A 19998-nucleotide genomic window follows, 5' to 3' on the forward strand; every position below is an offset into this window, starting at 1 on the left:
GTCCCAGGTTCGTCTTTCCTATGCGCATTAAAATGAACAATTCTTAAGTACCATGTATAATTAGGTAGTGTTTTTGATACTGTTCTTAACATTGATAAAAGGGGTAAAAGGGGTAAAAGGGGCTCCCGGTGAAATGATTATCCATTGCAGATTACGTAAGCATTCCATCATTGCAGATTGAGTAACCCCGATGCCAAGTGCGAAAATGATCGCCCCACTCATTGATATTTCTGATTCCTTTACGGGACTAAAAGTCTATGACAATCATCAGTCAATTATCCTCTAGCTATTTCAAATCGGTACACTTCCGAGGTCAATGTTTACTACATTAGTCGGAATGGCTCCGGGGGTTACTAATTCTAGCGCTCCTTCGCCTCCGGAAACTCCGAAGTTCCCTAAGAGACAAAAGCGGAGTCAAGTGGCGAGAGCCTGTGATTGGTGTCGCGTACATCGCATCAAATGTGATAACCATGTTCCGTGTTTGAATTGTAAGAAGAGAGGTGGTCAGTGCAATCAAGGAGAGGTAGAGGTTCGCACCCTTCCTCATGCTTTCCGAAAAATCGAGCATCTGGAAACTCGGATCAAAGAATTAGAACGGGAACTCGAGAACGAACGCAGGAACACAAAATCAAGTACCGGATCTGAACCACTTCATAACAGGCAATCGAGTTTGAGCTCTTCTGGATCTTCTGGCCTTGGAACTGGTGGAGCTTTGAGTTCTCCGAGCGACAATGACAGAAGTCCAGAGAGAAAAAGATTAGGGGAGGGAGTCCGCATTCGCACTGCACGTCGACAGGAAACGTGGTATGGTCCCTCATCGCTATTCTATTTCATCAGGCGTGTAAATACATTCCTGAATGATTCCTTTCAGCAAACACATCCGATTAATCGCATGCTCCCTGACTCGAATAAGCTGTTTGACGGGCCAACCCAAGTCTCTGAGAGCGAACATGGTCATCGCCATACCCATACAGCAGGAGGTGAGCAAGTCACAGAAAACGACTACTTAACTCCGACGCAAGAAGAGTATTTCATTAGTCTCTTTTGGCAATCATTTCACACCACCCTCCCAGTTATAGACGAGATCGCCTTCAAAGAACATTACCAGTCACTATGGACGGCATCAGGCCGAGAGCGAAAACCGTCGGCACTTGTTGACATAGTTATTGCGCTGTGTATGCAATACGGCATGGCACAGCAATCAGGTACCGAGAAAGTGAACAGTGTTTCGCCAAGCTTGAAGTCCGATGGTAGCGGTGCCAATAATACATCTATAGCTGGGCGGTGGCATTATCAGCGTTGCCAGAGACTACTGACGAACGAACTAGAAAGCCCTACTATATTTACGCTCCAGTGTCATATCTTGTCTACAGTATATCTCTGTGCTGGCTCGTTTCCAAACATGGCGGATAGCACTTGCACTTTAGCCGTACGAACAGCTTATATGCTTGGCCTCCATTTAGATCCACCTGAAGAGACGTCGCAGAGGGAGAGAGAATTGCGAAAACGCTTATGGTGGACTCTTTATATCTTAGAGAGCAAGATCAGCATGAAGCTAGGCCGTCCGTTTCTCCTGGACCACTCCGATACTACCTGTAGCCTTCCGAAAGACGACCGGGAAAGCGTCGCATTGTCGGGTTCCGTATTGACTCCGCTCGGACAGGATGCTACATGGTTGACCTTCCATGTTGAGAATATCAAGCTCTTCTTAGTGGTCCGAGCAGCCTACACAGCCTTCTATAAAAAACAACTGAACACTACCAGTAACCCGAACGATCAAGCCCCACGGGACGAATCAGGGATTGTCGAGTCTCACGCAGAATACTTGGGTCCATATATCGACCGAATAGAAGAATGGGTAAGGACGGTGCCCGACCCCCTTAAAACGAAACGCCAGGACCACGGTATCCCCTTTTCTACTGACTTCACCCCCCTTGAGATTGAGCCATTCGCATCTCTCTGGCTGCAGCGCCAGCGCTTGTTGCTAGAGCTTATGTATCACAATCTATGTATCAATCTGTTCCGTCCGTTCATCCGCTTTATTCCCTCCACGAGGCCCACGCCCACAGCCGATAAGACGGCTGCGAATTGTGCCGCTCATGCCATAACGCTGACGCGCATCATGTATCAAGTGTTATCATCGACGTCTGTTCTTACAGGTTGGCATGAATCGTTTCAGTGGCAGTGGAACGCGACTATGTCGCTTATCGGTTTTACGATTGCGTATCCACAGCACGTTTCGGCGGCGGAGGCTAGGGATGCTATTGATCTATCTATTGCCGTGTTCGAGATCTTTGAGAGGAGCCTCCCGAGTGCCACCAGTGCGGCTGCTATCGCGCGCGGTCTTGGCGCACAAGCTGATTTACTCGCCAAGAATATACAAGGCCAGCAAGACTCGACGCCAAAGACAATGAGCCTACCGTCGACTACTGGAAGTTGGGAACCATTAAGTGATGAAAATCTTGTCTGTGGCAACCCTAATGCATCACAAACAGCAACCGGGATATGGAATAACGATGACGGAAGCGCAGTACCACTGCAGGATTTCTGGGCCGACTCGATTGATATGGCATTGTCCGTCGACACGCAGGATTTTGGAATGATGTACTGGCCAAACATGAATAGCGACTTCTCGAATCAATGGGCCTATCCACAGATATAGGTTTAACTTCATAAACTACCTATCTATCCTTAACGCCTCATGGAAGTCGTAGGGTTAAAGCTCCACATATTTCCTACACTTTTGTTTGATGTGCTCCATTGCTTTAAAATGAAGCGCGTCGTCTCAATTATTAAGTGGGACAATGTCGTGGCTGGGTGTCGCGCGGGTCTGGACACTGTTCGAAATCGTCCAGCTCTACTAGATAAAACTTGACGCGACAATAGAGCGACAGTAAACACCAGAGTCAACGAGAATGAGGTTATTCGCCCATTTATTTTCAATTAAAATGAATGGCAGGTCAGGATTTTCTTGGAAATATAATCCGACCAGATATGGAAAACTGAAGTATACCGCCTGGAGTGGAGTGACTGCAGACAAAGAAGATGATCCTGAAGCAGCGCTTAGATGGGATCCCGCTACAGAATATAAGCATCCCTTGAAGTTGTCGACCCAACCACGTTAAACGATTGTAAATTCCTCTTCCGAAGCCGCCTCATCTTGTCGGAAACCTACAAGTTTAGCATACACCTGAGGCTCATGTTCCCCGGCTTGGCTTTGGTACTCGAACCAACCACAGCGGACAAATACCTGACACTGATCCTTTTGAATCTGACGAAGCAATACACCTCTAGCACCTAATACCTCACGATTTTTGTAGTAGTGGGCGTAGATAGGCCAAGCACGGTACGTATCGCCCCCGCTTGCTCCTTTTCTTTCGAGAGCACGGTCGAACTCGTCACGGCAGTCCCACTTCACGGGGCCTCTCCCAAGCCCTTCCAGATGCAATTCAACGGGATCTGGCTCTACGAGATCTGGCTCTGCAGGCAGAACCTCCACCGTCGCAGGAATCAGACTGCCGCAAGCTCGCACGCTACCCGCAGTAGCGACTCCGATGGCGTTGCATTCTTCGGCGGTGGAGAAGCGTGCCTTCGCTACTGGAGAAAGGAAAATGTCCTCGGGTAACATGTTGGTATTAAAAACGCTAGGGTGCGTCGAGATTGGAAACTCGAAGTTCACGTATCCAGGAAGGTTCAGCCATGACCACGTTGGGAAGCGGTCTGTGGTACTATTTCGATGAGGGAGTGTTCGTCTGGTCTCGGCCTTATCGTATACAAAGTGCCAAGCAAGTTGTTCGACGAGGTCTGTAGACCAACACCCATTGGCATACGATAATGAGCTAAAAAGATCGGCAACCCTGGGTGCAGCCAGGAGCGGTACGCATTCGGCTATACCGCCAATCACGGCAGCTCTCTCTTCCGGCGTTCCTGTAGGAATCATGCTGTACGTCGCGATGATCTGCGTCCACATCGCAGCCAGGCATTTCTGTGGTGATTCGAATCCACGAAAGTCAGCATGGTCCGATGGACCCGCCTCGGAAGACGACACTGATGGCCAAGGATCGAAGTTTGCATATGACTTGTAGAACTCCCGCGCGTAGGGCTTGCTTACTTCAAGCTGGCCGAGAATGCCCTCTCGATTATCGACACGCCTGAAGTGGTTACCCGTCACAGCGAGGGATTCGCTGCACAGTGCTCCTTCTCCGTGGTAACATTGCCACCAGAGTTGATCTTTCCCGCAGTAAAGAGTAGCCGGAGAGAGGAGGGTTCCTTGGTAAAAGAGTGCCGAATCCCACAGGGGAGAGTTGGCGACTGAATCTTCGAAACTCGCGCTACTATATATCGCAAGTGCATCCTGCGGGGCCCATTGGGGTCGAACGATAGGCATTCTACTCAATTCTATCGAGGACAACCAAGTGTCAGACGACGTTACACAAGCCATGGCGGCGATATTGAATGCGCCACCAGCAAATATGTGCGCGGTAGTGATTGGGTCTTCAGTAGGGTTGGCGCAGAGCTTGGGAGTCCAAAGGTATTTGACACCGGCATCAAATGCGACCTGGGCAGCCTGCTGGAGACAAGTTGGGAGTTGAGAGGTCGGAGTCCATGAGGACGCATTCTGAAGTCCGAACCCATCTGTGATGGCTGGATTATCAGCCCAGTCTAGATGGCTGACCGTGGCATAGAGAGGGTTTGGTGACGGTTCTTGACCTGGAGAATACTGGCGCACTGTATAAGACAGCTGTACATCACCACCATCTCCTTTCAACTGAATAAGGCGGGAAGGACGCCTCAGGCCTGTTTGCGATCTGGTGCGATGGTTCCGGCACGAGTTATGTTGCCCAGGATTTTCGGAACGCAAACAGTCCGAGATCCAATGGTGGCAAAGATCCAGTCCCTTGAGCTCCTTATCATGGCTATTACCTTGGCCTCCTTCCACTAGACAAACCGTTAGTCATTCTCAAATTTCGTCATGCGAGGTTGAGTTGGACGGACCTTGATATGCGTTAAGATATACGGGTCTTCTCAAATCATTGACGTTGATGAAGATTGTGATCCCGAACTTGTTTTCGTCCCTTTCGTCCTTGGTAATATGGAAGCTGGTCGCATTCTCATCTGGCGAAGCCGAAATGGGCTCGGGGGGCAACGCAGCAGCTACGGCGACGCAAATAGGACATCTAGCTTCAACTGCCTGCTTTAGTGAGGCGATAGAGTGGTGATGGGCCCTGGCAAATCTGGGCAAGAGATCGTAGCCTGAAGTTGGAATCTCAGGCTCCGTGGGAGAACTGAAGATCTGCTGGCAAGAAGAGCAGAGGGGTACTTCTCTAACAACAGCCATTTTTTCGGTAAAGCATTGAGGTCTTAATCACAGAGATGAATTACGATAGGTAGTAGAAGAACGCGGATATGATGGCATTTTATATATGGGAAAACCAAGTCCCATACTGACTTGTACGTATCAAGGTATCGTGATACAGCCCCCAACTTTCCAAGTTGCCTCGCCGCTGACATCCATGTTGCGTCCTTAGTGTGGGCGCGCAGGGTGATTACCAGCCAGCCAACAATGGTAGATCATATTACACAGTAGGCCTGAATCCAAGGCTTTGATTGGAGGACAAGGATGAATGGCTGTATGTGACCATAACATGCCCGCGTTCTATCTACTGCATGCATAGCCCTGGGTGTGCTAGCATTGTCTTTGTGATCCATCCCTCCCCGCGCCTTCAACACAGCACTTTAATTAGGAAAACATGCAGCAATCAAGACAATGCTTCTCTTGTATCACCTAGAACATCTATTATATTATCGTGTATCCCTAAGAAGCATACCAAAACCGAACGAAGTAAGGATCTTCATAAGATAAAGACCACGCCAAAAACCAGTTTACCGGTCAGCTTCAGGTATGTCTTAATTGTTGCCTATTCTCCTAATTAAAGAGCAGTGTCGAAGGCACGGGGAGGCATCGCAAGCCAGTGCTAGTAACATTCTAGATAGTACGACTTGAAGAATACTGAGGCACATTAAAGATTCGTAATCTACAGCTATTGGGACTCATACATTAATTAAACTGGTTGGTAAGTTATAGTATTGAACGTTCATGTAGGTTAATACAGTCGAGACGATGTGACGGCTTGAAATGAGACTGTTTCCACCAAGCGAGATTTTGTCAGGTTGGGTCGGCAAGTCAACGTGAGAGGTAGTAGGTAGGTATCATATGGGTATATTGGTGACTAAAGTATCCCGCAACCTTCCCTTATATAACTGCGGGCTGGCCGCTAGCTAGCCGCAGGCTAGCACCTGTCTCTCTATCTTATACCCTGACAGATTTTCTATAAAACGAGTGTTTTTTCTGAAGCGAAAGTCTTAACGAGTGTATAGCTACCTACGTCTTAGCGAACGCATAGCTGCTTCTTAACGAATGTATGCATGCTGTCTTTGGCAACTTATCAACCCTAGCTCATCATACGGAGACTGCCTCCATCCCTCTAGAGGCACAAAGTATATCCTTCCAGTACAGTCGATATGTTGCAATAATTGCCGTCAGCAGTGCACTATAGAAGGGTAAGCTTCATCAGGTTCATGTGTAGAGCTTTCATTCTCCTTGAGAAGACATACCATAAAGTTCGCGTGGCAGTTGCCCACCCAACCAGCTCTCCCTGTGTAATTCTGGAAGCATACTCCCCATGGGCCAAATCGATCTCTTTTGGTGTAACATTGCTAGTAATAAGAGGACAGTGTCTGTTAGCTGGCTTCTTCTGACCGTTTATCATCGGTGATAACTTACACCTTCTACGATTTGACCAGGGGCGCGCTCGATAAGTGCACCAGGCTCATTCTGATTGATAGGAGTTGCACTTCCGATTGCAGCAGTGAATCCGACGACCAAGAAGAGAGACAGACGCATCTTGATATGGGTTATAGTTAGATATACGATAGATAAAAGATGTAGAAAAGAGTGTTATGAAAATACTGTAGGTAGGATGGTAAGTAAAGCAGTAGAGATCAGTTGCAGGAAAATGGCTAACAGCGCGCGGATGGTGTCTTTTATCTACGCCAAAAAAGAGAGAAGTCTCATAACGCATTGGTAAGAGGTGATTCTTACCCCTAAGAATGATAATGATATCAAACATGATGACACAGTAGCAGTTGCGCCACCGAGCTTGTTGGTGGTGAAAATATCTCGATATCCTTGCGATGTGGCTTAATCTTCGTACGAAGTATAGGATTGGGCTCAGGAATCCATCAACTCGTTGCCTCCTAACCTTAGTCCATCTTCACTGGTGAAGTTGCGTCCGCGCGACAAAGCTTTCTTTCGATAAGTATGTACCATTTGAAGTTGACCAGAGAGATATCAAGATTGCCCATATTTAAGTTAGGTGTTAGTTCTCTAAGCTGCTATTTGATAAACTAATTAATTGTTAAAAGATACGTTGACGGTATTTGCCTGTCGGTCCCGATGAACACCAACCGCCACAAAGTCGACTAGTCAAGGGAACGCTGATGTCGTTGTGCGAAGAATTCATATCATCTTATTGAAGGGCTACCTGATAATAACAACAGTATATCTGTTACTTGAATAGTCTCATCACCATAACTTCATATATTCCTACGAATCCACCAACTGTGCCTCCATCCCTTTCCCTCCGCCAAAGGGAACACTTTAGATTAAGTTGTTTAATTGCAATAAGCATACAATGGCTAGTGCGTTGGCGGCAGTCTGTTTAGCCCATTCTTGTCAATTTCCAAAATTCACGTAGTCCTCACGAACCTCCAACTCCTTGCTAAAGGGGATCAGTGATCCTACAAGCGTGATGTAAATGGATGCTAAGAACTCCTTGGGGATACTTCCAACATATCCTTTGGGTAGATAGCTTGCAACGGATGGCAAAAGAGATCAAGTATAAGTAGGATGGCAATTCTCTTCCACAAGTCTCTCTTCTATCATACAACATCGTCAACCAGATCCTTCCTTTCAGATAACTTCACCCTTTCATCTGGTTTCACTCATTTGAACCACAACTTTCAACGATCAAAATGAAGGGTATGATCATGATTAGACAAGCTTCTTGCTCATTCATAAACAACTAACTTTTTTTGTGAAGTCTCAAGCAAGACCATCATCACAGTTGCACCACTGGTGCTAGCACTCGTTGTGAACGGCAGCCTCAACACTACCCTGAGTACAACAAGTATTACTGCGGCAACTCCGTCTCCGTCTCCGTCTTCGCTCGTGTCTTTGCCCAACCACATCAACGCACTAGATGCGGCCGGGCAAATCAGCTGGACGGACGTCGACGGAGGACGAGCTGCCATCCTCCAGCAGCCAAGTACCCAAAAGCGAGATGACATTTGGAACGGGTTCGCCGATCCGCCCCAGTTTATCCACAGCGTGTGGAACGCCTTGCACGCCGATATCGAGGTCCAGAACTACGACGGTCGCGCAATGTGCCCTGCTGGCGGGAGTCACATGGCCAAGGCGCTCGTCGATTCCAGCGCAAAGCTGGCCTGCAGGTACTTCGTCAAGCAGAGCGTGGTCGGCGAACTTGGGCTGAAGGTCTGGCACGCCTACGAGGTCCACGACGACCAGGTGACCAGCGATGGGCCTGGGTTTATCAGATGGCTCCTGTGAGTACCTACCTATCGACTCTCTTAATGAATGGCGAAGACTGGGTGAGATCTGGCTAACGGGAAATTTTAGTGGAAGCGTAACTGACCACCCTGCCCCGTTGACCGAGGATTTCTGCTCGGACTTGTGGGATGCGGTCAAGAGCATGTGTGTCACCGCAGGCACAATCGCTGATACGCAAGGACAGGTGGTAGAAGCGGGTGATTGGATGCTGTATGCAGACCCTACTAGTAACAAGAACAATACTTAAGTTCAGGGTTGTCGAGTTTTCCAACTGATGCTGTCGAGCGGTTCGAGTTAGACGGATAGGTTCTTGCTGGACGTTGGGGGTCTTGTTGGAAATGGGGGCTGTGTTAAATTTTAGAATGCCTGGGTTGTTAGTTTCCTTGCCTTGTCATCCACGCTCGCTACAATAAAACAAATTGAAAGCGGTTTCTACCGCACCATGTTATTCGTACCCTATATAAACTACCTCCCAGTGTTGCTCATAGCATAGGAGATGTAGATAATTTTCAGATCCCAAAATGTCCAGCCCTCCAGGATCATGTTGGCCCTGTTAACTTTGGTGGATAACCGTTGCACATTTCTATATGAAAAATGTGTGTATAGCGTTCCTATACAACTCGGCATTAAGCCACTTGCATAAACTCCTTTCAAAACAATGATGTAGTCCCTACAGCCACTACCCAGTTCTATAAACCCACACTACGTTGCCTGGATATGATACTAACACCCCAACATATACACAATCGTGTGATAGGCAAACAGCGCAATGTAGATCCATAGCTAATCCAACCAGAGACTTCTCTCTGCGTATACGATGCTGCCGTCACTGTCGCTGTCGTCCACGGGGGAATCGACCGAACTCTGCCAGAATAGCCGATAATCGTAACCATCGTCATCCCCGTCACTCTCATACCCTCTACCCAAATTAGGCCCCTCAAGCAAAGTCTTAAAGTTCTCCACATTCGCAGGGTCTCGACCTAGAGCGCGCGGGTCTCGCACGCCCCAGTACATCGTATTGAACTTCCCGCTGTGTATCCTAAACAGATGGGCCAACCACAGGTCATCCGTAATCCCCGTTTTACGCTTCAGCATCGTCACGTGGAACAGGAAGTGCAAGAACCGCGCCCTAGGCCGAAAGTCGCCCTTGAATTCGAGGAGCCTTTCGTCTAGACGCCCGACCACGCTGACACCGTTGCCCCGACGCGTGTACTCCGTCATCTCCGGCTGCGTGATCCGGAACTTGTACTGGCGCGGCTCGGACTTCCTCCACCTCTCTACGTGGCGGGGCAGCGGGTAGTTCGGCAGGTCGGGGACGATGACCAGCGCGCCGGCTTCGAGCGCCTCTTTTACCGAGCGGTTGACGACTAGCCCGTTCAGAGGCGAGTACCGCTCGTCCCCGCAGTCCGCGCCGAAGGCGGCTTCCATGAATGTGCTGCCGACGTCCGGGGACACGATGTACATCGGCTGCATGTCCTTGCTCGGCATCTCCATGCCGAGGGCGCAGTCCCAGATCCCTTTCGAGCACTGCACGTCGTAAGCCCTCGTCGTTCTTTCTTCGAACTGTTGCTCTCGCATCCTCTGAAGGGCGGCCTCGTCTGGGATCACGATCTCCTGGTCCTGCGCAGGCTTGGTTTCCGACTTGTCGCCGAATATGCTTGACTTTGGATCGGACTGGGCCGTGCCGCTATTTTTGGTGTTTTCGAGCAGGGGCTTTTGTTTCTTGATTTCATTTCCGCCGTCTGAGTCATCCGGGTCCTCGCGATGAGAACGTTTGTTGTCCATGGTGGGCAGGTTACCGATACCTAGGTAGTCAGTGTAGGACAGGGAAAGTAGTGGGAAAGTAAGAGGTTTGCGAAATATACCTAGGTTTTCGCAATGCGGAAAATCAAAATGCTTAGTTATACGGAATATTGAAGTATATGGTCTGTGTGGGATTATTCTTTCGACTATTCGACTATGTGAAAGATGCGGACGCCCTTATATACCTAACATGTATTGGGAGATCCGGTCTAAGATACTGGTCTCTTACCTTAAGGCATCGTGGATATTTACTTCAGCGCATGGACGCGCGAAGAAGTGTACGTTCAATATCAAATTGAAACCATAATCATGATCAATCATGATCAAGTGACAGTCGAAGGGCTGATTTAGTATCTGGTGTTGACTGGTAAAAGAGTGATAATTCGGCGCCGGTGGCTGAAGCTTACGATGATATCTGAGGACAAAGTCTATTCTGAAAGATCCATGACAATATGCAAGTGGAACGTTAGTTACGTATCCATAGCAGCATGTTTCAACCTGTTACTGCTGAAGTTTTAACTAAAACGACACAACACCAAATCATCTGACAATTTTCCTAAGAGGAGCTTAAACTGAATGCCGCCGGTTATTGCAAATTTAATGACGGGTGGTTGTGACGTATGTATGCAGGTACGGTAATGTGGGGCGTTTTTAACTCCGGAATTCAGCAGACTCGGGAGGCGCGATGTGTCCCAAAGGAGAAGCCGGAGCATGTAAGGGAGGGTTTGACTGATGCCACTTATGATGACTTTATAATCCAACTTTTTCCCGCATTAGAAAGCTAGCCGCGCAAACAACTTCAAGCAGAAGCAAAACGGCTTTGGCATTTACTTTTGCCCGGATTACTCAGGCCGGCGATTAGAAATGAAGATGCATGAGGGCATGAGTAAGGCTGCAGCAAGTTGAGACAATGGCAAACTTGAGAGATATATATAGGCCGACGTATTCGAGAACAATGAGATGGCTCCCGCGGCTTTTATTCATAGACGCAAGCAAACAATAAGACGTTGCACAAATTATCCAATTCTATCCCTCAAACCAATATTGATTCTACTGCTGCTACTTTGAGATTTTCTAAAACTCGCATAAGTACGATATGGCTTCGTTCACCGTATACAAGGGATCCAAAGACGGTATCGTCGTGAAGAGTAGCGCCACCAAGCCACAACTCACCGGCGATAAAGTATTGATGAAAATTACGGCATCCGGACTTTGTGGGACGGATCTACATTACGTTCGTGACACGCCCCTTACCTACCTATCTACGCACCTAGATAGCGCAAGCCACAAAGCCTTTTCTTTGCTGACAAAAAGCCACACAGCTGGACCAAGATGTCGTCCTCGGCCACGAGGGCGTCGGCATCGTCGAGGAAGTCGGTCCGGACGCCAAATACCTGAAGAAAGGCGATCGCGTGGGGTTCGGCTACGAGCACGATAGCTGCGGGCACTGCCGCGAATGCCTCACGGGGAACGAGACGTATTGCGCGGACCGCGCCATCTACGGCACGGAGAAGGTCGACCAGGGTAGCTTCTCTTCGTACGCGGTTGTGCGCGAGTCGTTCCTGCACGAGATCCCGGAGGGCATGAGCGACATCGACGCCGCACCCCTGCAATGCGCCGGCGCGACGGTATTTGCAGCTTTAAGGGCGCATGATACGCAGCCTACCGAGACGGTTGGAGGTGAATTTCCGAAAACGCTTCTTTCCATTCTCATTCCTTATGCTGACCTGATATGTTGCAGTTATCGGACTAGGGGGCCTCGGACACATGGCAGTCCAATTCGCAGCTAAGATGGGCAACCGCGTCGTCGTTTTGTCTGGCTCCGACAGGAAGCGCGAAGAAGCCATGAGACTCGGCGCCCACGAGTTCGTCGTCACCAAGGGCAAAGACAAGCTAGAAGTTTCGTCCCCTCTGGACCGATTGCTGGTGACCACGTCGGCGCAGCCGGACTGGGAGCATCTGATGCCTATAATGGCGCCCGGCTCCGCCGTCTACCTAATGTCGGTCGCGAGCGGCAACCTTGAGGTGCCGTACATGCCCTTGGTCTTAAACGGTATCGCGGTGCAGGGATCCCTCGTGGCGTCGAGGATCCTGCATAGGCAGATGCTGGCGTTTGCGGCGTTGCACGGCATCAAACCGATCACCGAAGTTTTCCCTATGACAGAAGAGGGCATCAGGGAGGCGATTGGGAGGCTTGAGCGCGGGGATATCCATCTCAGGGCTGTGCTGACGGCTGTGTGATGAGACGAATACGTTCACATCTTGTCCATATAGAAATGCGCGTTTGAAAATATTAGAGCTTGTTAAAAAATTGAGGATACATGTATTTAAGTCCGGTTAAGGGAAATGATTCTGAATGTCAGAATGTTTAACTGAACTTAGTCTTCTGAAATTGAAAGAGATCCAGGTAAGTCTTGTGACTAGTCCAATTTTACAGTCGATCAATGACTTCCTGAAGTGACTCAGATTCTGACTTCACCTTCCTCACCCTGCTCACCTGAGACAACTTGAGAACTCTATCGCTATCTAGGTAGTATTCGGATTAGATCCGGGGTGGCTGAGGCTCCCGTTAGTGTGGCTGCCCAGACTCCACCTGTCAGACTAGTCTCTCATTGATTGGCAGATCGTAGTTCTACTAGGTTATGACGGTGTTGTTGCGCTTGCCCCGACGACTTCCCGATGTTGACCGTGTTACTCATAGGGAAACTTACGACTGATGACTCGAACGTTTAATTCTATTTTCTTCCACCACATCCTCCTCTTCATGATCTTGGAGTATATCTGAGGCGTTCTATCTTACCTTACCGCCTAATGCTGGTAGCAAAGCGAATTTACCCACATACTCCTATCAATATACATATTGCCTCAATGATCACCCGAATACACTGGCATTTATACTCCGGTTGAGAGTCTCCATCTTATTATCTGCAAAACATGATTAGCAAAGGTGCTAAACAGTTGCTGCATGAGCGGCGAAAAGGGGAAGCTGTATGGAGATTCACCGATCCCTTATCCACTTCTATTCTAATTCTAACTCCAATGTGGCAGTTAGGCCTTAAGCGACTTTGCCGAATTCGTTGAGAAGCAGCAAGCCTTGCGCTATCCCAGTTGCAAGCCCACGACGTCGACGGCAGCAACCAGGTCCGACCAGGCTGAACACCATGAAGAGCTCGATATACTTGACTCGCTCAACCTTGGCGAATCTGAGCCCCGCGTACCGCTGCGAGACCTTCTATTGGCCCCTGACGACGATGCGACAGCCCAACAGAAACTAAGTGAGCATATCGACGAGCGACTTCTGGAAGGCCATGGCGAGGCGGTTTTCGACTTGGGATTTGAGACCAATGGCGAATCAATGCGTCTCACCCGCGAGGAATGGGATATCGCCTTGAAGCGGTTGAGAGAAACGGCCAAGAAAGCGCGTGGCGATTGCGATATTTTACTGACGAAGAATGTCGGGGGTGATGTTGAGGCCGAGTCGACGAAGCCAGGGAATCAGGGTAAGGACACAGATTGCACTGGTAAAATATTGATACGGCAGGCTCCTACAACAATTGAGAATGTCATTGAAACCAGGATAGCTGTCGTTGGAAATGGTGAGTCATGCACCGTCTCAAGTACGAGATACAGTTATACTAAGGATAGAGCATAGTTGATGCTGGAAAAAGCTCTATGTTGGGTGTCTTAGTTAAGGGCGACCTCGACGATGGGCGGGGAAAAGCTCGTGTCAACCTTTTTCGTCACAAACATGAGATGGAAACCGGTCGAACCAGTTCTGTTGGGATGGAAATAATGGGATTTGACACCTTCGGTAAAGTCGTAACATCCGACACTCCAGGCAGTAAGTTTTTGCCTCAAGTACCTACATACATGGGTATACTTCTGTCGTATCTTCCTTGCTCATGGCAATGTAGGAAAGCTTTCATGGGAAGAGATCGGCAAGCGGAGTGCCAAAGTGATTACATTCACGGACTTGGCAGGTCATGAACGCTATCTTCGGACGACCGTTTTCGGCCTCTTATCTAGCAGCCCTAACTACTGCTTACTCATGGTTGCTGCGAATAATGGGCTCATCGGCATGAGCAAGGAGCATCTGGGCATCGCTTTGGCCTTGAATGTGCCAATTATGGTGGTAGTCACGAAAATTGACATTTGTCCTCCCAATATCCTGGAGCAAACCATTCAGCAAATAACCAGAATTCTCAAATCTCCGGCGGCGCGGAAAATGCCCATCTTCATCAACAATCGCGAAGAGTGTATAAACACGGCAACTCAGTTTGTGAGCCAACGAATATGTCCGATATTCCAAGTTTCCAACGTCACCGGCAAGAACCTCGACCTCGTTCGTACATTCCTCAACATACTTCCGCATCACGGTCGCTACGATTCGGATGCCCCTTTTGAATTCCATGTTAATGACACTTTCTCCGTCCCATTTGTGGGCACGGTTGTAAGCGGGATAGTCAAATCCGGGGTAGTCCATTCTGGCGACAACGTGCTAATCGGCCCTGATTCGCTGGGCCAGTTTACCCAAACCAGTATTCGTTCCATCGAGCGAAAACGAATCGGCGTCCCCGCAGCTTCTGCTGGCCAATCAGCTAGCTTTGCGTTGAAGAAAGTACGTCGAAAAGACGTACGAAAAGGAATGGTGGTTTTGCCAAAAATTGAAGGGCAGGCGCTTCCCAAGGTATATCGTGAATTTGTTGCGGAGGTTTTAATCCTGTCACATGCAACCACCATCAAGACCAAATATCAAGCCATGCTTCACGTTGGTCCAGTTTCACAAACTTGTGCGATAATCGACGTCGATCGCCCGTTTATACGAACTGGTGACCGTGCAACGGTAGCATTCCGATTCGTTCAGCGTCCAGAGTATCTCGCCCCCGGCGACAGACTCTTATTTCGTGAAGGGCGGACTAAGGGTCTAGGCATTGTCAAATCAGTTGGATATGATCCTAAGAAGCCACTAATGCCGCGTCAGCTAGATGGTGAAGCAGCAGAAGACCCTAAGGACGGTAACTCAACGGAAAGAAGCATCCAGCCCTCGACCAGGGTATAAGCCGGGGCCTATGAGTGCAATGAAGTCTAGAAAATCGCAGACATGGAATGGTACTCTACGTAAGGTCGTATTGTGGCGTCGTAGACGGGGGTTTTGTGCGTCTGTCGACGATAACCATCCCTTCCTGTGCTAGTATCTGCTGTCGTATTTGCAGGAGGGATTTAGTTGACGGTTCATTGCGGCGTTAGGCGTTTTCAGGTCCAGGGGCCTCTTCACAGGGACATACCCCATCCGAGCGGCCTTTATGCATTTCATCAGGGTTTAGTATCTTATTTTACTCCTACTGCAGGTATGAGGCTCATCAACCGCTTTTGTTTCCGCGGTCATCCCCGGTCGTTCGTTGACAGTGAGATTTCTTTTTTTATATTTTTAATTTTGGTATTTGATATTGATGAACCCACTACGCGTAAGATATATCACGGCCCCAGAGTTGATCCTGATGAGATCTTGGTTTTCTAACATACTGGACCTTCTTGGCAATGAAACCGGTTCCGATGGATCATCTAAGGCAATGCGCAATGCAACCCTTGCCACGAGATCAGTGCACGAAACAATCTCTAAAAGTTTACCTAAATAGGAATGAAAATTGTGGCGTCGTCACCTCGGAGACATTGTGGTTAAGGCGGCTCAACGATACCCCGGCCTTGTCCCACTACAATAGCCGGGGGAGGTCCGGGGCTCTCGGGTTCTTGGAAGACTCCGTAGCTCCCATCCACGGTCCGTCATTCTAGAGCCTAGATAGCAGTCGGGAACACCTCCCGACAAAAATCTTTGCTCTTTACGGTGTAGGATGGCGTTGGTTGATCATCACGGGACCTAACGCACGCACGTTAGCGATTATTGCTATTTTTTGCGGCAGAGCAGATATGCTTAAAATTTCCGAACCTAGGAGGAGACTAATCTCGGGCGGGAAAAAAAAAGGTATCGTACGGTAGAATTATTAGTGAAACACAATTAATGTATCGCGACTAGGTAGCTACCTTACCCATGACCGAGATCTAATAGGGAAGGGGGGGGCAAGGCCGTGTACTCAACCCGTATAATAGCGTTCCTTGCGCTAGCTAGCGGGTGATCTGCCGGGACTTCTGACATGCAGAATAGCCATGGCTATGTAACTTCTTTAGCAAAAAGGAACGCTGCTATTGGCTGGTGGCCTTGTTTTGTCGTCGACGTTGCTTCGAACGCGGCAGACGGTATGCGACTACGCCCTGTCGGAGGGTCGGTTTGCTAATGGTTGTACTGGTATAGCACGGACATATTGTGTATAGGGCATGGGAGGATAACGCGAAGCTATGCTCTTCCGAGAATTTCTCTCGCCTGCTCGATCAAGGTTGATGACATCGTATCCTGTATGCTGTATGCAGCGTGCATGGGATGGGATGTTGTTTCCTAGGATCAAAGTCCCGCATGGCGAATGGCGAATGGCAGGGTCTAGCTCTATGAGATGTGATAGAAATGCAATGCATACAGAGAGAGAAACATATAAAGCCTAGCTATGTCCTACGTTAAGAGAGTTGAAAACCAAGAAAACCAGGAGTTTGAGTTACACAGAACATTACCCTTGAATACGACCTTGAGTACGACCTTCAGAGAAACTACCTACACTAGTGTTATAACCTCATCATGGCGCCTCCCCTCCCCATCGTGAGCCCCATCAGCGCCACGATAGCATGTGTTTCGATAGTAAGTCGGATATTCTTCAAATATCACCACCAATGTGTACTAATATGATAACTAGGTGACCCTATATATTGTTGGAGTTATATTCTACAGACTTTACCTACACCCTCTCCGCGACTGGCCTGGCCCCCTTCTCTGGCGCATATCGGGTCTACCTCGAGCATACCATCTTATGAAAGGTGACCTAACTTTCAAGATAGCCGAGCTTCAAGGAAAGTATGGCAGGTTCTTCCGAGTTATGCCCAATGAGGTTGCTTGCAACGATCCCCGGGCATGGAAAGACATCTATGGTCATCGAGTCGGCGGCCAGAACCAAGAGATGCCGAAGTTCAAAGGTAAGCCACCGTTGGTATTGATGTTTCACGAGCCAGACTCGTATTATTCCCGCTTGCCCAACGTCTCGTTTTATTTGGAAACGTTGGTTGGCATTCAGAGCAGAATTCTGGATACCCACCCTCTCCCCTTTTTTCCATTTCCTTCTTTTTTTCTCTTTTTACGTGTTTAGGGGGCACAGTTACTAAGATCCACTTTACAGGCTCGTTTATCGTGCCATCATACCTTCCCCCCTCTATCATCGAAGCAGACCGGGAGCAACACTCCCTCCTCCGGCGGCAGCTCTCGCACGGGTTCTCGGAGAAGTCGCTGCGGCAACAGGAAGGCATCATCGGGGCTTACGTCCAACTGCTCATCCAGCGGCTGCACGAGCACAGCAAGAACGGGTCGGTGGCGCTCAACATGCGCGAGTGGTTCAACTACGTGTCCTTCGACATCATCGGCGACCTGGGGTTCGGGTCGTCGTTCGGCTGCCTCGAGAGCTCGTCGTACCACCCGTGGGTGCAGGTGATCAGCAACGCGCTGCTGGAGTCGGCGGCGTTCCGCGCGCTCAACACGCTGGGGCTGCGGCCGCTCGTCGACCTCATGTTCCGCCTCGGCGCGACGAAGAAGAACGACGAGAACATGGAGCTCGTGCGCAACAAGGTCCAGGAGCGCATGAAGCTCGGCATGGAGCGCCCCGACCTGATCGAGGGCCTACTGAGGAAGAAGAACGAGTGGCAGATGGACCTCGAGGGCCTCGCCGCCAACGCCAACGTGCTCATCATCGCCGGCTCCGAGACCACGTCTACCCTGTTGTGCGGCACGGTCTCCCTGCTCACGTCGAACCCCGATAAGCTCGCTAAGCTGGCGCAGGAGGTCAGGTCTAGCTTCAACAGCGACGAGGAAATCACGCTGCTGTCCGTTAACAACTTGTCATAGTGAGTCTTCCCTTGCGCTGCTGCGTCTCGCTTGGTCGAGTACAGCGATGTTTGCTAACATGGGATCCTAATAGTATGCTGGCATGTCTCAACGAGGCGTTCCGCTTGTACCCCCCCGCTGCTGCCGACTTGCCAAGGGTCGTACCTAAGGGAGGCGCTACCGTTGCTGGAAGATTTGTCCCTGAGGGCGTAAGTTGTTTCACTACCTCGTCTGCTAGTGTCCTTGCCCTACCACAACTGTTCTTGATGTGTTTCATGTCACTGACTTGACCCATCAACATAGACCATCGCCGCAGTCTGGCAGTGGCCCATGTACCACAACCCAGAGTTCTGGACTGATCCCTACGACTACGTGCCAGAGCGTTGGATGGGCGACCCGAAATACAAGGACGACGTATTCGACGTCTTGCAGCCGTTCAGCTTCGGGCCCCGCAACTGCATCGGCAGGAAGTAAGTATTTGACCAGCCATTCCCCCCGATAGGAAGACAACGAGCGAAAGGAGATAACGATGCTGACTCGTAGCGATCTAGTCTGGCTTACGCGGAGATGCGCCTCATCTTGGCGAAGATCGTGTTCAACTTCGATATGGACATCGCTGACGACAGCCGGAGATGGATGAAGGATCAGAAGACGTATGTCCTGTGGGACAAGCCGTCTTTGAATGTCTACTTGACCCCCGTTGCCAAGAAGGGGGAGTAAGCGGATATGTATTAATGCATTAACGAACTACTTAAAAGACCTTAAAGGCGTCTCTAGAAGATCAAGCGCCTGGGTTGGTTCGTAAATAGGTATTAGATAGGTACGTTTGGTATGGTTTGGACATGGCTCACTTCCCCCCCCCTTCCCGAATCTCCTAGGAGGTGGATTGGAGTTCAGGGAATGTACTATTAAATTAGCTGGGTATGACACCCCATCTTCACTTTGTCGATGATGATTTCGACTTCACGGTACCCCGGGGATTAGTCGGCTAGGGCCATTTTTAGACCTTTATCATAGATGGTAGCTTATACTTTCTTGACACATTGGATATACACCAGGTCTACCTACGAATAAATAAATCATTTTACTATGTTAATTGTCACTTTCTGTTATATGAAAAAATCCTGAGATTTCAGTACTCATCTTGGTTGGTTTAATTAGTGATTTCTCTTTCTATGTGGAATTCATCTTCCAATCAAGTGAGAATGTTCCCAGTAAAGTAATTCTACTGGGTTGAATTCGTGGCTCAATGCTATTTAGAGGTAAATAACCCATTCTATGTAATTACTAATGTCATGTCGTCCGTAATTAGTTAGGTATACTTTAGGATCTGCTACTATTGTTAACTGGAAGTATGCTGTCACCAGAATGAACCGTTACACTTATATCTGAAGTCGACGATGAAGGAAACTTCATTACTTCATACCAGACTGATAGGCTATCAGTAATCAATAAGTAAATTCTATTAGATGAATTCTCACGTTATTATTTGTGCGGAAGTGCGGACGAATTATGCAAGCCATCCGGTTATAGTACTTGCCGCGTTCATAAAGGGGGTATACCAGTCTTGAACAAGTGAGGTAGCAGTCTACCT

The 19998-nt window shown here is 49.0% G+C and overlaps 7 protein-coding genes across 7 annotated transcripts; 5 read left to right on the forward strand and 2 right to left on the reverse strand.

The window, feature by feature from the left end:
• The first annotated feature begins 245 nt into the window (after positions 1-245).
• On the forward strand, positions 246-2892 carry F4807DRAFT_312976 (fungal-specific transcription factor domain-containing protein). Its single transcript, XM_047995087.1, has one exon. It carries the CDS (start codon positions 317-319, stop codon positions 2660-2662), a length of 2346 nt encoding a protein of 781 aa, XP_047857693.1. The 5' UTR covers positions 246-316; the 3' UTR covers positions 2663-2892.
• A 522-nt stretch (positions 2893-3414) lies between these two features.
• Positions 3415-5338, reverse strand: F4807DRAFT_450182 (uncharacterized protein; the record flags this gene model as incomplete). Its single annotated transcript, XM_048000094.1, has 3 exons — positions 3415-3459; positions 3533-4938; positions 4996-5338. The coding sequence occupies 3 exons, from the start codon at positions 5336-5338 to the stop codon at positions 3415-3417; spliced, it is 1794 nt and encodes a 597-aa protein (XP_047857694.1).
• Positions 5339-8034: 2696 nt separating this feature from the next.
• Positions 8035-8876, forward strand: F4807DRAFT_457261 (uncharacterized protein; the record flags this gene model as incomplete). The annotated part of the gene is made up of 3 exons (XM_048001012.1): positions 8035-8041; positions 8103-8625; positions 8699-8876. 3 exons carry the CDS (start codon positions 8035-8037, stop codon positions 8874-8876), a joined length of 708 nt encoding a protein of 235 aa, XP_047857695.1.
• Positions 8877-9048: 172 nt separating this feature from the next.
• On the reverse strand, positions 9049-11068 carry F4807DRAFT_413172 (uncharacterized protein). Its single transcript, XM_047996846.1, has one exon. It carries the CDS (start codon positions 10412-10414, stop codon positions 9413-9415), a length of 1002 nt encoding a protein of 333 aa, XP_047857696.1. The 5' UTR covers positions 10415-11068; the 3' UTR covers positions 9049-9412.
• A 460-nt stretch (positions 11069-11528) lies between these two features.
• Positions 11529-12673, forward strand: F4807DRAFT_457263 (GroES-like protein; the record flags this gene model as incomplete). The annotated part of the gene is made up of 3 exons (XM_048001013.1): positions 11529-11666; positions 11755-12112; positions 12174-12673. The coding sequence occupies 3 exons, from the start codon at positions 11529-11531 to the stop codon at positions 12671-12673; spliced, it is 996 nt and encodes a 331-aa protein (XP_047857697.1).
• A 394-nt stretch (positions 12674-13067) lies between these two features.
• On the forward strand, positions 13068-15731 carry F4807DRAFT_313050 (P-loop containing nucleoside triphosphate hydrolase protein). Its single transcript, XM_047995088.1, has 4 exons — positions 13068-13420; positions 13485-14028; positions 14085-14273; positions 14347-15731. The coding sequence occupies exons 1-4, from the start codon at positions 13367-13369 to the stop codon at positions 15489-15491; spliced, it is 1932 nt and encodes a 643-aa protein (XP_047857698.1). The 5' UTR covers positions 13068-13366; the 3' UTR covers positions 15492-15731.
• Positions 15732-17076: 1345 nt separating this feature from the next.
• F4807DRAFT_413180 (cytochrome P450) lies at positions 17077-19500 on the forward strand. Its single transcript, XM_047996847.1, has 6 exons — positions 17077-17174; positions 17230-17506; positions 17707-18424; positions 18499-18613; positions 18708-18874; positions 18956-19500. Exons 1-6 carry the CDS (start codon positions 17115-17117, stop codon positions 19122-19124), a joined length of 1506 nt encoding a protein of 501 aa, XP_047857699.1. The 5' UTR covers positions 17077-17114; the 3' UTR covers positions 19125-19500.
• The last annotated feature ends 498 nt before the right edge of the window (positions 19501-19998 follow it).

Source organism: Annulohypoxylon truncatum (assembly GCF_022578515.1).
Source record: "Annulohypoxylon truncatum strain CBS 140777 unplaced genomic scaffold F4807scaffold_5, whole genome shotgun sequence".
Lineage (NCBI taxonomy): Eukaryota > Fungi > Ascomycota > Sordariomycetes > Xylariales > Hypoxylaceae > Annulohypoxylon > Annulohypoxylon truncatum.

Coding starts and splice junctions, on each gene's coding strand:
- F4807DRAFT_312976 (XM_047995087.1), top strand. CDS start 317: ATGTTTACTACATTAGTCGGAATGGCTCCGGGGGTTACTAATTCTAGC.
- F4807DRAFT_413172 (XM_047996846.1), bottom strand. CDS start 10,414: ATGGACAACAAACGTTCTCATCGCGAGGACCCGGATGACTCAGACGGC.
- F4807DRAFT_313050 (XM_047995088.1), top strand. CDS start 13,367: ATGATTAGCAAAGGTGCTAAACAGTTGCTGCATGAGCGGCGAAAAGGG. Junction 13,421..13,484: donor AGCGGCGAAAAGGGGAAGCT/GTATGGAGATTC, acceptor TGTGGCAGTTAG/GCCTTAAGCGACTTTGCCGA. Junction 14,029..14,084: donor GATAGCTGTCGTTGGAAATG/GTGAGTCATGCA, acceptor GATAGAGCATAG/TTGATGCTGGAAAAAGCTCT.
- F4807DRAFT_413180 (XM_047996847.1), top strand. CDS start 17,115: ATGGCGCCTCCCCTCCCCATCGTGAGCCCCATCAGCGCCACGATAGCA. Junction 18,425..18,498: donor TCCGTTAACAACTTGTCATA/GTGAGTCTTCCC, acceptor GGATCCTAATAG/TATGCTGGCATGTCTCAACG. Junction 18,875..18,955: donor CGCAACTGCATCGGCAGGAA/GTAAGTATTTGA, acceptor GTAGCGATCTAG/TCTGGCTTACGCGGAGATGC.